The sequence below is a fragment of the Castor canadensis genome, chromosome 3 (assembly GCF_047511655.1).
Source record: "Castor canadensis chromosome 3, mCasCan1.hap1v2, whole genome shotgun sequence".
NCBI lineage: Eukaryota > Metazoa > Chordata > Mammalia > Rodentia > Castoridae > Castor > Castor canadensis.
In genome coordinates this window covers 9,828,208-9,846,824 of record NC_133388.1, presented here as the reverse complement: position 1 = coordinate 9,846,824, position 18,617 = coordinate 9,828,208, and the positions used below count along the sequence as shown (strand labels likewise).

At 41.2% G+C, this 18,617-nt stretch overlaps 1 protein-coding gene across 7 annotated transcripts in view; it reads left to right on the top strand.

The window, feature by feature from the left end:
• Wdr25 (WD repeat domain 25) overlaps nucleotides 1-18,617 on the top strand; it is a 138,493-nt gene that overhangs the window by 92,112 nt on the left and 27,764 nt on the right. For 6 of the 7 annotated variants that reach the window (XM_074067162.1, XM_074067163.1, XM_074067160.1 and 3 more), the window contains one exon: nucleotides 8,981-9,111. The exons of the other annotated variant lie outside the window; for it this stretch is intronic. In XM_074067162.1, the coding sequence (XP_073923263.1) occupies nucleotides 8,981-9,111 (131 nt within the window). The remainder of the gene's footprint in view (nucleotides 1-8,980; nucleotides 9,112-18,617) is intronic. 7 annotated transcript variants of the gene reach the window in all.

Here is an 18,617-nt window from a genome sequence, read left to right as displayed (position 1 = left end):
TTTTCCCCTTTGATGAGACAATGACAGAACTACTTCTGAGGCACCATATCCAGGATTGGAGGCTGAAAGACTAACACCAAAATTATTGAGACTGAAACTTTATTGCATTTGAACTTGGAGATTTTTTTTTCATTTATTTATTTATTATTTTTTTTTTCAATCCTCTCTCTGTCTCTCTAATGCCTGTTCAGTTTACTGTTGATTAGTACACTATCTCTACCTGTTTATATCTTTGAAACTTTTTGTTTGTTTTGTTTTTTCTACTTCTTTGTTTATTTGTTTTTCCCTTTTTCTTTAACTTCTTTGCTTTCCATCTCCTCTCATCCTTCCATTCTAAATATCACCATTGTTATTATTACAAGCTAGAAAATACTTAATTGCACACAGTACAGGGACAATAACAACACCAAGGGCAATGATGGGAAGACAGAAAAAACAGGGAAACCAGCTTCTCCACAGCAAAAACTTAGTACAGGAACCAGAGGGAAATGAAGAAAACAGATACTCAGATCCAGACTCCAACAAAATGAAGATAAACTATGCCAAAGAACCCAATGAAGCCCACAAGAATAATCTAAAAGAAGAAATACTACAGGTAATCAATGAGAATTTTATAGAGATGATACTGAATATGGTTAACCAAAATGTACAGGAGACACTCAAGAAATTCCAAGACAACAAAAATAGAGAATTTGAAAAAGCAAAAGAAGAAATAAAAGAAACCATAGAAGCACGGTATAAACACCAAAGTGAAACAAAGAACACGATTAACAAAGAAATAAATGAACTCAGGGCAAAATAGACAACATTAAAGAGGAAAACACCCAGGATACGGAAAACCTCAGAAAAAAGAATGAAACAGAATTGCAAAACATAATGAAGACCAATCCAGCAGAATAGAACAAACAGAAGACAGAATCTCAGAACTTGAAGATGAAATGGTAATTAAAGGAAAAGCCGAAGAACTACTAGTTAAACAGCTCAAGACCTGTGAAAAGAAAATGCAAGAACTCACTGACTCCATCAAAAGACCAAACCTGAGAATCATGGGTATTGAAGAAGGAGAAGAGGTGCAAGCAAAGGGAATGCATAATATATTCAACAAAATAATAACAGAAAATTTCCCAAATCTAGAGAAATCTATTCCCATACAGATACAAGATGCCTCCAGAACACCAAACAGACCAGATCAAAATAGATCAACCCCACGGCATATTATCATTAAAACAACAAATACAGAGACCTGAGAAAGAATACTGAAGAATACTGAAGGCTGTAAGAGAGAAAAAACAAATAACATACGAAGGTAAACCAATCAAAACCACAGCAGACTTCTCAACAGAAACATTAAAAGCAAGAAGAGCTTGGGATGAGTTCTTCCGGGCACTGAATGAAAATAACTTCAACCCCAGGATACTCTACCTAGCAAAACTATCATTCAAAATAGATGGAGCAATAAAAGTCTTCCATGATAAGCAGAAACTAAAACAATATGTGACCACAAAGCCACCACTACAAAAGATTCTTCAAGGGATTGTACACACAGAAAGTGAAACCCAACATAACCATGAAAGGGCAGGCAGCACCAAACTACAGGAAAAGAAAAAGCAAGAAAGTAGAGAGTAACCTCAACTTAAGTACACACAATCAAACCTTCAAACAACTAAGACAACTAAATGACAGGAATCACCACATACCTATCAGTACTAACACTTAACGTTAATGGACTTAATTCCCCCATTAAAAGGCACTGTTTGACGAAATGGATTAAAAAGGAAGATCCAACAATTTGTTGCTTACAGGAGACCCATCTCACCGACAGAAATAAGCGTAGGCTTAGGATGAAAGGCTGGAAGAAGATTTACCAAGCCAATGGCCCCCGAAAACAGGCAGGAGTAGCAATACTTATCTCTGACAAAGTAGACTTCAAACCTACATTGATCAAATGAGATAAAGAAGGACATTACTAATAAAAGGGGAAATAGACCAAAAGGAAATAAAATTATCAACTTATATGCACCCAATGTCAATGTACCCAATTTCATCAGCATACCCTGAAGGACCTAAAAGCATATGTTAACTCCAACACAGTGGCCATGGGAGACTTTAACATCCCATTATCATCAATAGATACATCATCCAAACACAAAATCATTAAAGAAATCCTAGATCTAAAATATGCAATAGATCAAATGGACCTACTTGATGTCTACAGGAGCATTTGATCCAACTTCTACACAGTATACATTCTTCTCAGCAGCCCATGGAACCTTCTCCAAAGTAGATCATATCCTAGGGCACAAAGCAAGCCTCAGCAAATATAAGAAAATAGAAATTATACCATGCATTCTATCTGAACACAATGCAGTAAAACTAGAACTCAACAACAAAAGTAAAGACAAAAAACATGCAAACAGCTGGAAACTGAATAACTCATTCCTTAATGAACAATGGGTCATTGATGAAATAAAAGAGGAAATTAAAAAGTTCCTGGAAGTCAATGAAAATGAAAATACAACCTACTGGAACCTATGGGACACAGCAAAGGTAGTCCTGATAGGAAAGTTTATAGCCATGAGTGCATATATTAAAAAGACTGAAAGATCCCAAATCAATGACCTAATGATACATCTCAAACTCCTAGAAACACAAGAAAAAGCAAATCCCAAAACAAATAGAAGGAGAGAAATAATAAAAATAAGAGCTGAAATCAATGAAATAGAAACCTAAAAAACCCATACAAAGAATTAATGAAACAAAAAGTTGGTTCTTTGAAAAAATAAACAAGATCGACAGACCCCTGGCAAACCTGACTACAATGAGGAGAGAAAAAACCCAAATTAGTAGAATCAGGAATGCAAAAGGGGAGATAACAACAAACACCATGGAAGTCCAGGAAATCATCAGAGACTACTTTGAGAACCTATATTCAAATAAATTTGAAAATCTTGAAGAAATGGACAGATTTCTAGATACATATGATCATCCAAAACTGAACCAAGAGGATATTAATCACCTGAATAAGATCTATAACACAAAATGAAATTGAAGCAGCAATTAAGAGTCTCCCCAAAAAGAAAAGTCCAGGACCTGATGGATTCTCTGCTGAATTCTATCAGACCTTTAAAGAAGAACTGACACCAACCCTCCTTAAACTGTTCCATGAAATAGAAAGGGAAGGAAAACTGCCTAACACATTTTATGAAGCCAGTATTACACTTGTCCCAAAACCAGGCAAAGACACCTCCAAAAAGGAGAACTATAGGCCAATCTCCTTAATGAACATTGATGCAAAAATCGTCAACAAAATAATGGCAAACCGAATTCAACAACACATCAAAAAGATTATTCACCACGACCAAGTAGGCTTCATCCCAGGAATGCGGGGGTGGTTCAACATATGAAAATCAATAAACGTAATAAACCACATTAACAGAAGCAAAGACAAAAACCACTTGATCATCTCAATAGATGCAGAAAAAGCCTTTGATAAGATCCAACACCATTTCATGATAAAAGCTCTAAGAAAACTAGGAATAGAAGGAAAGTACCTCAACATTATAAAAGCTATATATGACAAACCTACAGCCAGCATTATACTTAATGGAGAAAAACTGAAACCATTTCATCTAAAATCAGGAACTAGACAAGGATGCCCACTATCTCCACTCCTATTCAACATAGTACTGGAATTCCTAGCCAGAGCAATTAGGCAAGAAGAAGGAATAAAAGGAATACAAATAGGTAAAGAAACTGTCAAAATATCCCTGTTTGCAGATGACATGATCCTATACCTTAAAGACCAAAAAAACTCTACTCAGAAGCTTCTAGACATCATCAATAGCTATAGCAAGGTAGCAGGATATAAAATCAACATAGAAAACTCATTAGCATTTCTATACACTAACAATGAGCAAACTGAAAACGAATGTATGAAAACAATTCCATTTACAATAGCCTCAAAAAAAATCAAATACCTAGGTGCAAGCCTAACAAAAGATGTGAAAGACCTCTACAAGGAAAACTATACAATTCTGAAGAAAGAGACTGAGGAAGACTATAGAAAGTGGAGAGATCTCCCATGCTCATGGATTGGTAGAATCAATATAGTAAAAATGTCGATACTCCCCAAAGTAATCTACATGTTTAATGCAATTCCCATCAAAATTCCAATGATATTCATTAAAGAGATCGAAAAATCTACCGTGAAATTTATATGGAAACACAAGAGGCCACGAATAGCCAAGGCAATACTCAGTCAAAAGAACAATGCAGGAGGTATCACAATACCTGACTTCAAACTATATTACAAAGCAATAACAATAAAAACAGAATGGTACTGGCACAAAAACAGACACGAAGACCAGTGGAACAGAATAGAGGATCCAGATATGAAGCCACACAACTATAACCAACTTGTCTTTGACAAAGGTGCTAAAAATACATGATGGAGAAAAGACAGCCTCTTCAACAAAAACTGCTGGGAAAACTAGTTAGCAGTCTGCAAAAAACTGAAAGTAGGTCCATGCATATCACCCTATACCAATATTAACTCAAAATGGATCAAGGATCTTAATATCAGACCCCACACTCTAAAGTTGGTTCAGGAGTGAGTAGGAAATACTTGGAGTTAGTAGGTTAGGTAAGTACTTTCTCAGTGGAACCCCAGCAGCACAGCAACTAAGAGAGAGCATAGATAAATGGGACTTCATAAAACTAAAAAGCTTCTGCTCAAGAAAAGAAATGGTCTCTAAACTGAAGAGAACACCCACTGAGTGGGAGAAAATATTTGCCAGCTACACATAAGACAAAGGACTGATAACCAGAATATATAGGGAATTTAAAAAAACTAAATTCTCCCAAAATTAATGAACCAATAAAGAAATGGGCAACTGAACTAAACAGAACTTTCTCAAAAGAAGAAATTCAAATGGCCAGAAAACACATGAAAAAATGCTCACCATCTCTAGCCATAAAGGAAATGCAAATTAAAACCACACTAAGATTCCACCTCACCCCTGTTAGAATAGCCATCATTAGCAACACCACCAACAACAGGTGTTGGCGAGGATGCGGGGGAAAAGGAACCCTCTTACACTGTTGGTGGGAATGTAAACTAGTACAACCACTCTGGAAAAGAATTTGGAGGCTACTTAAAAAGCTAGACATTGATCTACCATTTGATCCAGCAATACCACTCTTGGGGATATACCCAAAAGACTGTGACACAGGTTACTCCAGAGGCACCTGCACACCCATGTTTATTGCGGCACTATTCACAATAGCCAAGTTATGGAAGCAGCCAAGATGCCCCAGCACTGACGAATGGATTAAGAAAATGTGGTATCTATACACAATGGAATTTTATGCAGCCGTGAAGAAGAACGAAATGTTATCATTCGCTGGTAAATGGATGGAATTGGAGAACATCATTCTGAGTGAGGTTAGCCTGGCCCAAAAGACCAAAAATCGTATGTTCTCTCTCATATGCGGACTTAGATCAAGGGCAACACAAGGAGGGGATTGGACTTTGATCACATGATAAAGAGAGAGCACACAAGGGAGGTATGAGGATAGGTAAGACACCTAAAAAATTAGCTAGCATTTGTTGCCCTCAACGCAGAGAAACTAAAGCAGATACTTTAAAGCAACTGAGGCCAATAGGAGATGGGGACCAGGAACTAGAGAAAAGGTGAGATCAAAAAGAATTAACCTAGAAGGTAACACACACGCACAGGAAATTAATGTGAGTCAGCTCCCTGTATAGCTATCCTTATCTCAACTAGCAAAAACCCTTGTTCCTTCCTATTATTGCTTATACTCTCTCTTCAACCAAATTAGAGATAAGGGCAAAATAGTTTCTGCCGGGTAGCCAGGGGGTGGGGGGGAGAGGAAGGGGGGCGGTAAGGGATGGAGTGGGGGCAGGGGGGAGAAATTACCCAAACATTGTATGCACATATCAATAATGAAAAAAATTGTTAAAAAGCAACATAAAAATATTGGTATAATCTTAAGTTATCTTACAACCCTAAGCACTCTTCTTGATGGCTGTCTTCCCATTCTTGTCCCTATTGATTCCTATTTCCTGGTCTTGTAATTCTAGAATAGGTGTCGAGCATTGCCTATCTTGCTGCATGCCTGAGGGCTTTGTGTAGCTTAAAGAGGTGTAAATAGTTCATTCAGAAAAAGTCAGGTATTCTCCAAATTTCCTGTGGTGAATGTGACTGCCAATGGTAGACCCCTAGAAGAGAGAAGGAGAAAAAAGTCAACACACTTTCACCTCTAGATAAAAGTGACACTGTCAAAGTTTGGGAGCAACTACTTCCCCAAAAATTTGTACTGTGACTGGGTGTGGCGGTACACAGCTCTAATCCCAGTACTCAGGAGGCTGAGACAGGAGGATCAAGAGTTCCAGGCCAATCTGGATTACATAGAGAGAGCTGTCATAAACACACACACAATATGCTGTGGCGAGAACAGTCAGGAAACAGGTATGTTTTGGTGCTGACAAGTTGAAGCCAGGGCCTCGGGCATGCTACCACATACTCTACCACCGATCTGTACCCCACTCCCCGAAAGAAGATGCTTTTAATTGTCCTCATGGTTTTGATGTAAGTGTTGCCTGTTAAAAACTTTAATACCCTTAGCCTGGGATCAGTGTTTTTTCTAATCTGTTTTAAAATTCTTTGAATGAAACTTTCAGTGTATTTTGGGCTAGGTTGTTAAGAACATGAGAATACAGTAATAACACCTTCAGGTTACTTACAGGAGCCGTTATTTGACTTAGGGGAATGGGCTTTACTAGCATACTGTTCACTGGTGGGCAGAAGTGTTCAATGGAATCATCTTGCATCCAAATCATACATATGGGTCAACATTGACCGTGTTCAGTGGGTGAACTGGACCATAGCCAATGACATTTGAACCACTGGGTCACAAAAACTCCCCTGCATTTAAGTAAATGAGAGTATATTCAATTCTGTTACTCAGTAAAAATGTAAACTTACTGTTTTTAATTGTTTCAGTAAATGCATTTAGTAAAAAACTTTAAAATAGGAAGGGGACTAAAGTAGAAAGGAGAATGGAAGGGATGAAACAATTTGGGTTATAATATGTATATACATGGAAATGTCATAATGAAACTCCTTACATAAAAATGTCTTTTTTCAATAAAAAAGGTAAAGCAGATCCTGTCTGGGGGTTGGTACCAGTGGAAGGGGGGAGAATATAAGGAAAGGGTGAAGGAGGGCGAATATGGTGGAACTATTTTGTTCTCATGTATGAAAATGGAAAAATGAGACCTGTTGAAACTAACTATTCTAAGAATGGGAGGGGATAAAGAATGATGGAGGGGTGAATTTAACTAAGATATATTGTAAGCACTTATGTAAATGTCACAATGTACCCCCAGTGCAACAATTATATGATAATAAAATAAATAAAATACATATATATTTTAAAACATTGGTTTATTTTATCCTTGCCCCACCCTTTATGTTGTCCTCCTTTTGGCATTTAAGAGTGTTTCTAACATAATGGTGCACTGGCCCATGCTGTAGCTTCTCAACAAATATGCTTGTGTTGCTGTTGTCTGCTAAAGGGTTTTCCTGAGTAGGGTGCAGTAGGACAGGTTGGAGACTGTGGTTCCAGGCAGTCGGATCAGTGACGTATCCTACTAAGATTCTCATGAGCACTGAATGATGACTTTCATTTCCTTACTGGGTGAAATGGCCAGGCACTTAGTTCAGGACATGGGGATTACAGCACAGGGAGCAGGAAGACCTTCAGGGAGGGCTTTCTGCATAGAATGAGCAAACACATTTTCCTAAGGCTTAGAAAAGGACTTGATTCTTGAGATTTTGGTGTCTCATCTATCTCCTTGGCCCCAAGCTTCTTGTGTCCCTGTGTTGCTACTGCCTTGGTCCAGCACAGGAATCTTGTGAGTCAAAGGCAGCTCCCTGCTGGGCTGCGGGAGCCCTTGGGCCACGTGAAAGACAACATCCATGACAGTTGCTGACTGTCGTGGTGGGTGGCAGGCATCATTCCTGGCACGTGAGCCCAGTCATTGGGGACACATGGGGGCAGCATTCAGACTGTCCTGTTTGAGAATGTCTGTCACGGCTGGGTCAGTTTCTGAATGCAGGTTCAGGCACATTAAGTGTGACAGGAGAGAATTACAGTCAGTGCTATAATCAGGGATACTGAAGCAGGCATGGGCAGTGAGGTGGCACTAGCTTTGACCTGCAGTGCGTATGAGACACTTCTGAGATTCGTGTAGCTCACCTGTAAAAGACTGTAGTGACAGCTCCGTCTCCACACCATGTGTGTCTGTACAGCACACACAAGGACTGGACAATAGTTTATGACACATGCAAAAATGACTGGGACTATGAGTCCTACAGTGTCAGTATGAGCCCTAGAGGTTCATGCCCAATGACCATTCTGTGGTTGGGGTTGCTGTCAGGGCCACTCTCATTTACCACCCAGAATGTCAGACCACCTCCACTTGCTGTGCTCTGTCAAAACCGTCATCCATTATTATAAGGGCCTGATTGTAAGATGGCTGATCCTAAACAAAATCTCCTGGGAGAAAGTCTGCTTTTTAGCCTTTAGACTCCCAGATGAGTAGCCTCCTTTTTTAATTGTACAACCTGGAAATGCTTCTTAATCTCCATGTTTCCAGCTGCGAAGTGGTCTTAGGGTTGGTGTGTGGTTAACTAAGGTAATATGTGTACTGCTTACAGAGCATGTGACAGGTGACATTCAGAGATTTATCTATCCAGCTTAGCCCTGGAGAGTGAGAGTTCAGCTAGTCGGGGTGGGCTGGCCAAGGAATGAAGGCAAATGTTGCCACTACCAGTAGCCTCCATCAGGCCATATGGGGCCCAGATGAGCAGTGTTCACTAACATCTTAGTTTTAAGATATTTCTTTTGTGATCTAAATATCTTCTAATCCTCTCTTTCTCTGTTTGTATTGTAGGAACCCAGCTATTTAGTGGTCGAAGTGACTTTAGAATCACTACCTTGAAATTTCATCCAAAAGAACATAGCATTTTTTTATGTGGAGGCTTCAGCCCTGAAATCAAAGCTTGGGACATAAGGACTGGCAAGGTAACACTCTTCTCTCCAGGCTTGTCTTTCCATGGCCACACTTTCTTGACAATGAGTAATTGGGGATGAGTCAGCATCTGTATATAGGACCTTTGAGATGGAATAATTACCACTGAATATTTAATCAGTGCTAAACATATTTTTTAGATGTTTTGAAAGACCATTCTTGCGTTGTTAGGCTATTTAAAAATAGGTGGGCTGGTGGAGCGACTCAAGAGGTAAGAGCACTTGCCTAACAAGCATGAGGCCCTGAGTTCAAACCCCAGTACCACCAAAAAAAAAAAAAAAATAGGTGCAATTCTATGCAGCATATTACTAAAAATGTTTGTTGAATACCTACTGCATGCAAAAGCTTCCAGATGATACAAAGCCTGGGGTTGCTTAAGGAAATAACATATGTGTGCAGCACCTCTGGTGCAGAGAGGTGCTCATGTGTGCATGCACGTGGGCCTGAGAGGGCTTGCATGAGGGGGTTTCCTAGAGGGCATTCTGTTCCCTTCAGGCCTAAAAGCCAGCTGGGATTGCCCCTCCCAGAGTCTACCACACAGGCTGTTCCCATTGTCCTCACCACTTAGTAGATGGTAACTCCCAGTTGTTCAGGCCCAAATATCCTGGTTAGCCCTATCTCTGCTCTTCCCACAATACCCACACCATAACCACCTGCAAATCCCGTTGTTCCATCTTCCTCCCACTCAGCCACTTCCTTCCATGTCCACTGCTGTAGCTCTAGTCTAAGCTGCCATGTCTCTCACTGGGATAGTTTTAGTAGTTTCCTCTTTGGTCTCTGTATTTCCCCAGTGCCTTCTAGTCTTTCTCAACACAGCAGCCACAATGATTTAAGTCAGATGTGTCACTTCTCTAGTTAGAACTCCCAGGTTCCCATCTCGATCACAGTAAAACCCAATGGCTCTGCAATGGTCTTTATGGCCTAAGTGAGCTCCCCACAGCCCCTTCCCATCATCTCTTCCATGCCTTTCCTAGAACACATAAGAATGTTCTTGCCTCAGGGCCTTTGCATTTGCTGCTCCTCCTAGCTGCCATGTTCTTCTCCCAGTTTTCTTCGAGAGGCTGCCTCCTCCCTCCTGTAGGTCTTTTCTCAAATGCCACTCCAGTGAGGTTTCCCTTTCCCACCATCCTATGATGTTCATTAGTCCCCTCTGCTACCTGTTTCCCTCCATAGCTTTTATCATCAGCTGGCATACTATGGATTTTTCATTCCACTCAAATGTTGTCTCTGAGAGGTCAGGGATTTTTGTCTGTTTTCTGCAGTACCTGGCACATGTAGACATGTAGTGAATCATGTGCTTTGTTGAGTGCAGGAGGCAGACCATCATGCAGAGTGTGCAGATATGAGAGGGAGGAACAGGAGATGTATGTGGGCTTGGCTGGCCATAGGGCTCTGGACAGTGGGATGGGCCTGGGCAGAGATCTTCAGTGTCATGTGTCTTGGCACATGTCTTGGCCTGGATTAGTATGTACACCACAGGAGGTTTGTGAAGAGCAACACTAGGAGCAGGGCTGAAAAGGGGCTCTGTGGTGGCAGTGGTGGTCGTGGAGGAGACAGAGAGGCAGAGGTGCAGGTAAAGCTTATGAGAGGAAGAGGCACAGCCTGCCTACACCTGGAGGCTCCATGACTCTAGCAGGCTGTTTTCAGATTGCCCAGGGCTGAAGGGAGACATAGCCTCTTGACTCCAGAGTACCTCCTGATTCCCTGTCCAACCTGCATGGAAGCTGACTACAGAGGAAGAAAATGCAGAATGTCACACAGTGCCTCCTCCATTTGGTATTTGGGAGTTCTCACCCTCAGTGGCTCTTTCCTGCTGTATCTGTAGCAGCAGAAGGTCCCACCTTGGGGGCATCTCCTGCCCCAGCCTGTGCAGGGGCTGTTCTACCCATTAGGAGTGGGGAGGGTGAGGCAGTGCTTCAACACCCAGATTGTAGATCCACTGCCATGGTTGAGGCTGGCACTTCCAGAAAGGCCCTTCTTGGCTGCAGAAGGGCTGTAGGTTTCTGAGAACAGCCCAAGAGCAGGGACCTTGCTTTGAAGACAGCAAGAAGCTTTGTCCATGGATAAGGTCTTGGCTTAGGGATTGGCAAGTGGTAGCACAGAGTTGTACTCTTTGAAAACATAACAAACAGGTTTCTTTTGCAAATAAACCTGCAGGAATATTTGGAAAAGAGAGGAAGATTACCTGTAAACAAGTGGACACAGTGGAATTTAAGAAATAAGATGCTGCAGCTCTTTATATTTAGTATATAAGTACATGATAAATGGAAGACACCAATTGAGTGTGCTGTGAAAATTAGAAACTCTGTCATCCTGTTGAAGCAGGACCACCTGATTTCCCAGCAACTCCTACCAGCCCACACCCTTAAAGGTGTGTTCTGTGTTTTTAGCTTCAGACCAAACACAAGAAATTACTCACCATGGATGCCATCTGATTTAAGAGTTTGTTAAAAACATCGGATTTTTCTCCCGAGGCAGATGCCAGCTGACGAGCTCTGAAAATGCTGGGGGAGAAGCAGTTAGAAGCAGATGTTGCTGTGCCTGGTGCTGGCATGTTTGTGAATCTCTCCCAAGCTAATAATGTGGGTGAAGGGTTCTGCACAGTGTTTGTTTTTACTTCCTTTTTACCAGCAATCCTCCCAGGCTGGGTCACAGGGAGTAGTGTGGGGGTTCCCATTTGCATCAGGTGGGCTCAGGGGACAATACCATTTCCTGCTTTGACAAGTGCTGTGTTGTCTGGGCTGGACTCTGCAGGAGGCCCAGGGAGGAGAAACACAGGCTGCCTGCCCTCCAGGGCTCCTGGCTGGAGGCTTCTTGCTTCTGAGCCCTGCAGCTCCAGAGGAGTGCATGGCTCTGTCCCTGGTGCTGAAGTCCCCATCCAAGAGTGAACAACTGACCTTTTCTGACTGCTTCAGGGGTAGCAGTGGGCACCGCAGGTGGTAGAGGAGAGACACAGATCTAGCTTATAATCAAGGTGAGCTTCCCTGTCTAACTAGAGTAGAGGAATGCTTCTTATAAAGTGACGTAATCATGATAAAACTGGGGAGTTCAGGGAAAGAGAGCAGGCATAGTCCAGCCAGCCAAAGGTAAATATTAGTGGTGTTTTGATATTTTTCTTGTTCTTTTCCCCTGTGGTTTCTTTTTCAGTATAAAAATAGTTAGGTCTTATTTTTATACAAAAATTTTGCTTTTCACTAGGTTATAAGGGTTTTGCTTGTTATTACAAACTTTTATAAAATTGTCAGTGTCTTAGACCCAGTGCTCAGAACAGTGTCTGGCAGGCACTTGATAGATTTCTATGGACAGAAGGAATCAGATGAATGAATACTTTCATCTATTGAACCATTTACCTACACTGGACAGGTAGGATATTTCAAAAAACTTTCTGCCATTTAAAAAAAGTAGATGCAAGCAGAGAGATCAGGGTGAGCAAACTGCATCTCAAAGGTAAATTCGGCTTGCTACCTGTTTTTGTAAATAAAGTTTTATTGGAACACAGCCATGCTTATTGATTTATGTACCATCTGTGGATGCTCTCATAGTACAGTGGCAGAGTTGAGACCACATGGCCAGCCAATCAAAAAAAAAAAAAAAACAACAACTTGGAATCTGGTTAACCCTTGGTGTAGAGAAACCTAATTCTGTCATCTGTCACCCAGCTGGCTGACAAAGGGGTGCCCCTGTACCTGACCCTCTTCCATGTGTCCATGTGGAGACCATGTGCTCAGAGAATATCTTTTCCTGGTGGTAGAGAAATTCAGTCAGAAGTGTATAGGTCATTTCTTTTGGTATAATCTCTAAGCAAATTATCATAGTTTTTTGTTTTTTTGGTGGTACTGGGGTTTGAACACAGGGCTTCGCACTTGTGAGGCAGGTGCTCTACTGCTTGAGCCATACCTCTAGTCCTTATCACAGTTTACTTTATCATATATTCTGTTATAAGGAACATCTTTGTGTATCTAGCTTTTTCATATTTGGGATTTACTTCCGTAAGCTTGAGTCTAAAAACTCAAGTTGCCAAGTCAAAGTGAGCCAGCATTCTGGAGGTAAGGAATAGGTTTCTGCCATCAGAACTGAGTTTGAGGTCACTGCTGGAGAATGGCAGCAGAGGCTAGGCAGCCTCTGGCTGGGACCTCAGGGTATAGGATCTGATGGATTGTTGAAACAGATAACTTCTTTTTTTAATTTTAATTTTTATTATAATTCATATGTGCATACAATGCTTGGGTCATTTCTCCCCCCTGCCCCCACCCCCTCCCTTACCACCCACTCCGCCCCACCCCCTCAATACCTGGCAGAAACTATTTTGCCCTTATCTCTAATTTGGTTGAAGAGAGAGTATAAGCAATAACAGGAAGGAACAAGGGTTTTTGCTAGTTGAGATAAGGATAGCTATACAGGGAGTTGACTCGCATTAATTTCCTGTGCATGTGTGTTACCTTCTAGGTTAATTCTTTTTGATCTAACCTTTTCTCTAGTTCCTGGTCCCCTTCTCCTATTGGCCTCAGTTGCTTTTAAGGTATCTGTTTTAGTTTCTCTGCATTGAGGGCAACAAATGCTAGCTAATTTTTTAGGTGTCTTAACTATCCTCATATCTCCCTTGTGTGCTCTCGCTTTTATCTTGTGATCAAAGTCCAATCCCCTTGTTGTGTTTGCCCTTGATCTAATGTCCGCATATGAGGGAGGACATACGATTTTTGGTCTTTTGGGCCAGGCTAACCTCACTCAGAATGATGTTCTCCAATTCCATCCATTTACCAGGGAATGATAACATTTCGTTCTTCTTCATGGCTGCATAAAATTCCATTGTGTATAAATACCACATTTTCTTAATCCATTCGTCAGTGGTGGGGCATCTTGGCTGTTTCCATAACTTGGCTATTGTGAATAGTGCCGCAATAAACATGGATGTGCAGGTGCCTCTGGAGTAATCTGTGTCATAGTCTTTTGGGTATATCCCCAAGAGTGGTATTGCTGGATCAAATGGTAGATCAATGTCTAGCTTTTTAAGTAGCCTCCAAATTCTTTTCCAGAGTGGTTGTACTAGTTTACATTCCCACCAACAGTGTAAGAGGGTTCCTTTTTCCCCCGCATCCTCACCAACACCTGTTGTTCGTGGTGTTGCTAATGATGGCTAATCTAACAGGGGTGAGGTGAAATCTTAGTGTGGTTTTAATTTGCATTTCCTTTATGGCTAGAGATGGTGAGCATTTTTTCATGTGTTTTTTGGCCATTTGAATTTCTTCTTTTGAGAAAGTTCTGTTAAGTTCACTTGCCCATTTCTTTATTGGTTCATTAGTTTTGGGAGAATTTAGTTTTTTAAATTCCCTATATATTCTGGTTATCAGTCCTTTGTCTTATGTATAGCTGGCAAATATTTTCTCCCACTCAGTGGGTGTTCTCTTCAGTTTAGAGACCATTTCTTTTGATGAACAGAAGCTTTTTAGCTTTATGAGGTCCCATTTATCTATGCTATCTCTTAGTTGCTGTGCTGCTGGGGTTTCGTTGAGAAAGTTCTTACCTATACCTACTAACTCCAAGTATTTCCTACACGTTCCTGTATCAACTTTAGAGTTTGTGGTCTGATATTAAGATCCTTGATCCATTTTGAGTTAATCTTGGTATAGGGTGATATACATGGATCTAGTTTCAGTTTTTTGCAGACTGCTAACCAGTTTTCCCAGCAGTTTTTGTTGAAGAGGCTGTCTTTTCTCCATCATGTATTTTTAGCACCTTTGTCAAAGACAAGTTGGTTATAGTTGTGTGGCTTCATATCTGGATCCTCTATTCTGTTCCACTGGTCTTCGTGTCTGTTTTTGTGCCAGTACCATTCTGTTTTTATTGTTATTGCTTTGTAATATTGTTTGAAGTCAGGTATTGTGATACCTCCTGCATTGTTCTTTTGACTGAGTATTGCCTTGGCTATTTGTGGCTTCCTGTGTTTCCATATAAATTTCACGGTAGATTTTTCGATCTCTTTAATGAATGTCATTGGAATTTTGATGGGAATTGCATTAAACATGTAGATTACTTTGGGGAGTATCGACATTTTTACTATATTGATTCTACCAATCCATGAGCATGGGAGATCTCTCCACTTTCTATAGTCTTCCTCAGTCTCTTTCTTCAGAATTGTATAGTTTTCCTTGTAGAGGTCTTTCACATCTTTTGTTAGGTTTACACCTAGGTATTTGATTTTTTTTGAGGCTATTGTAAATGGAATTGTTTTCATACATTCATTTTGAGTTTGCTCATTGTTAGTGTATAGAAATGCTAATGATTTTTCTATGTTGATTTTATATCCTGCTACCTTGCTATAGCTATTGATGATGTCTAGAAGCTTCTGAGTAGAGTTTTTTTGGTCTTTAAGGTATAGGATCATGTCATCTGCAAACAGGGATATTTTGACAGTTTCTTTACCTATTTGTATTCCTTTTATTCCTTCTTCTTGCCTAATTGCTCTGTCTAGGAATTCCAGTACTATGTTGAATAGGAGTGGAGATAGTGGGCATCCTTGTCTAGTTCCTGATTTTAGAGGGAATGGTTTCAGTTTTTCTCCATGAAGTATAATGCTGGCTGTAGGTTTGTCATATATAGCTTTTATAATGTTGAGGTACTTTCCTTCTATTCCTAGTTTTCTTAGAGCTTTTATCATGAAATGGTGTTGGATCTTATCAAAGGCTTTTTCTGCATCTATTGAGATGATCAAGTGGTTTTTGTCTTTGCTTCTGTTAATGTGGTTTATTACGTTTATTGATTTTCATATGTTGAACCACCCCCGCATCCCTGGGATGAAGCCTACTTGGTCGTGGTGAATAATCTTTTTGATGTGTTGTTGAATTCGGTTTGCCATTATTTTGTTGACGATTTTTGCATCAGTGTTCATTAAGGAGATTGGCCTATAGTTCTCCTTTTTGGAGGTGCCTTTGCCTGGTTTTGGGACAAGTGTAATACTGGCTTCATAAAATGTGTTAGGCAGTTTTCCTTCCCTTTCTATTTCATGGAACAGTTTAAGGAGGGTTGGTGTCAGTTCTTTTTTAAAGGTCTGATAGAATTCAGCAGAGAATCCATCAGGTCCTGGACTTTTCTTTTTGGGGAGACTCTTAATTGCTGCTTCAATTTCATTTTGTGTTATCGATCTTATTCAGGTGATTAATATCCTCTTGGTTCAGTTTTGGATGATCATATGTATCTAGAAATCTGTCCATTTCTTCAAGATTTTCAAATTTATTTGAATATAGGTTCTCAAAGTAGTCTCTGATGATTTCCTGGACTTCCATGGTGTTTGTTGTTATCTCCCCTTTTGTATTCCTGATTCTACTAATTTGGGTTTTTTCTCTCCTCATTGTAGTCAGGTTTGCCAGGGGTCTGTCGATCTTGTTTATTTTTTCAAAGAACCAACTTTTTGTTTCATTAATTCTTTGTATGGGTTTTTTAGGTTTCTATTTCATTGATTTCAGCTCTTATTTTTATTATTTCTCTCCTATTTGTTTTGGGATTTGCTTGTTCTTGTTTTTCTGGGAGTTTGAGAGAAACAGATAACTTTTAAGCTACATTCTAGTCATTAGATTTTATGATTCCTTAAACTTAGCAAATTGAGAAATGTTAGGATTTTGGACTTCTCCAGTCCAGCCCAATTCATTACAGCAAATGGACTGTTTGGTTTCCCTTTCTTCTTTTCTTGGCTGATCTCTCTGCTTCAGGTTGTATGACTGAAGCAGATCTCATACTGCAAAGTACCTGACTTCATTTCCAGTGTCAGCAGATGTGTTCTGCATCAGCCAGCTAAGCTAAGCTGCTCCAGTGCTGCAGGTACTGCATTTCATGACTCTGATCCTCCCAGTGGTTTGCTCAGACATGAGTGTGGTCTGGAGCCCAGAATGTCTGTAGTCTGGGAGTCCCTCTCTCCAGAAGCCCCTCCAGGCTCTCAGGACCAGGGGCCTGAGCTACAGGCTCACATCCTCCCACTCCCATTCATTCAGCTGGGTGATTTAAGGCAAAAATCATAAGCAACCCTGCTCTAATGCACAGTTTCCTTACTGTTGTGACAAAGGATTATACAGCAGAGTCTCAAACTCAAGAGTATAGGAGCATACTTGGGTTCTCATTCAGATGCAGACTCTATCCCACTAGTTCTGGGATGGTGAGGAAAGCCTGTGTTTCTGGCAGGCTTCAGAAGATATAGCAGAAGGGGGTGTAGGACATGCTTTGAGAAGCCAGTGCTCATAGGGCCTCTGAACTTAGTAGGCCCTTCTTTCTCTTACATGAGCTCATTGGTCTCATTTCAATGGGCCTGAGCTGTCTGTGACCTTTCTCAGTGATAAGCAGTCACTTCTGACCACCTTATATACCAGTAAGTGTCTTCATGTACAGTTATTTGTTTACGGCTGCCATGTGCGAGGGCCTGAGTCCTCTGTAGTTGTCTCTGTCCCAGCATCTCCTGCAAGGCCTGGACCAGAGCAGGTGCTCAGGGTGCCTGGGGGTACCCTGATGTGAACTGATGGACTCCTGACCCTCCTATTGTGTTAGAGCCTTCAGGAACACCCCCCTGCCCCCTGTTCCAGCTTCTGAGCCAATGACCACCCTGGGATCTCCACAGAGGGAGTGGCCCTTTCAACAAATGGGATGTGAAGGCCAGCTGCAATTCATCTGCAGCTGGTCATTTAGAATTGTGCCCACGGGCACGAGAACCTAGGAGATTCTGTGTCAGGTAAGGCACAGTGTGACCCAGGCATTGCAGTTCTCAGCCTCCCAGTGTTTGGTAGATGACAGAGTTCTAGTCTGCCTTGTTTCCTTCTAGTCTGGCAGTACGCTAGCTCTATACCTAGCATGGTGTGAGAGCTATAGAGTTGACAGAGAGGTCTTAGACATGGACCCAATTCTCCAAGTTCCCTAGCACTGTGGGAAACATCCATAGTGGTCCTCTTCAAATTCACTTTAAATGACTAGTGTTTTGAGCCAAAAGTTAGGCTATGTAATAAAAGCGATCCCTACTTTGTATCATGAATCAAATTCATCAAGAAAGCTTATGTAAGCCGGGTGCCGGTGGCTCATGCCTGTAATTCTAGCTACTCAGGAGGTGGAGATCAAGAAGTTTGTAGTTTGAAGCCAGCCTGGGCAAATAGTTTGCGAGACCCTATCCTGAGAAACCCTTCACAAAAATAGGGCTGGTGGAGTGGCTCAAGGTGAAGACTCTTGAGTTCAAGCTCCAGTACAGGAAGGAAAGAAGGAAGGAAGGAAGAGAAAAGAAAACTTAGGCAGAGGCTTAAAAGTCATATTGCATACTTAGCGAATTACCCTTTTGCAAGACTAAACTATGGAACCCAGCCTCAGCAAATTACCTCTCGGAAAAGGCAAGACTGAGCAGAAACTAGAGCAGGTCTGGAAAATCTAGGACGCGTGGCTCCTGAAGCTGGGGAGGCTGGACTCTGGCCCAGTTCCTATGCCTTCCTGTGTGTGGGGTTGACACTGGGCAGGTGGGGCCGACACTGAGCATTCT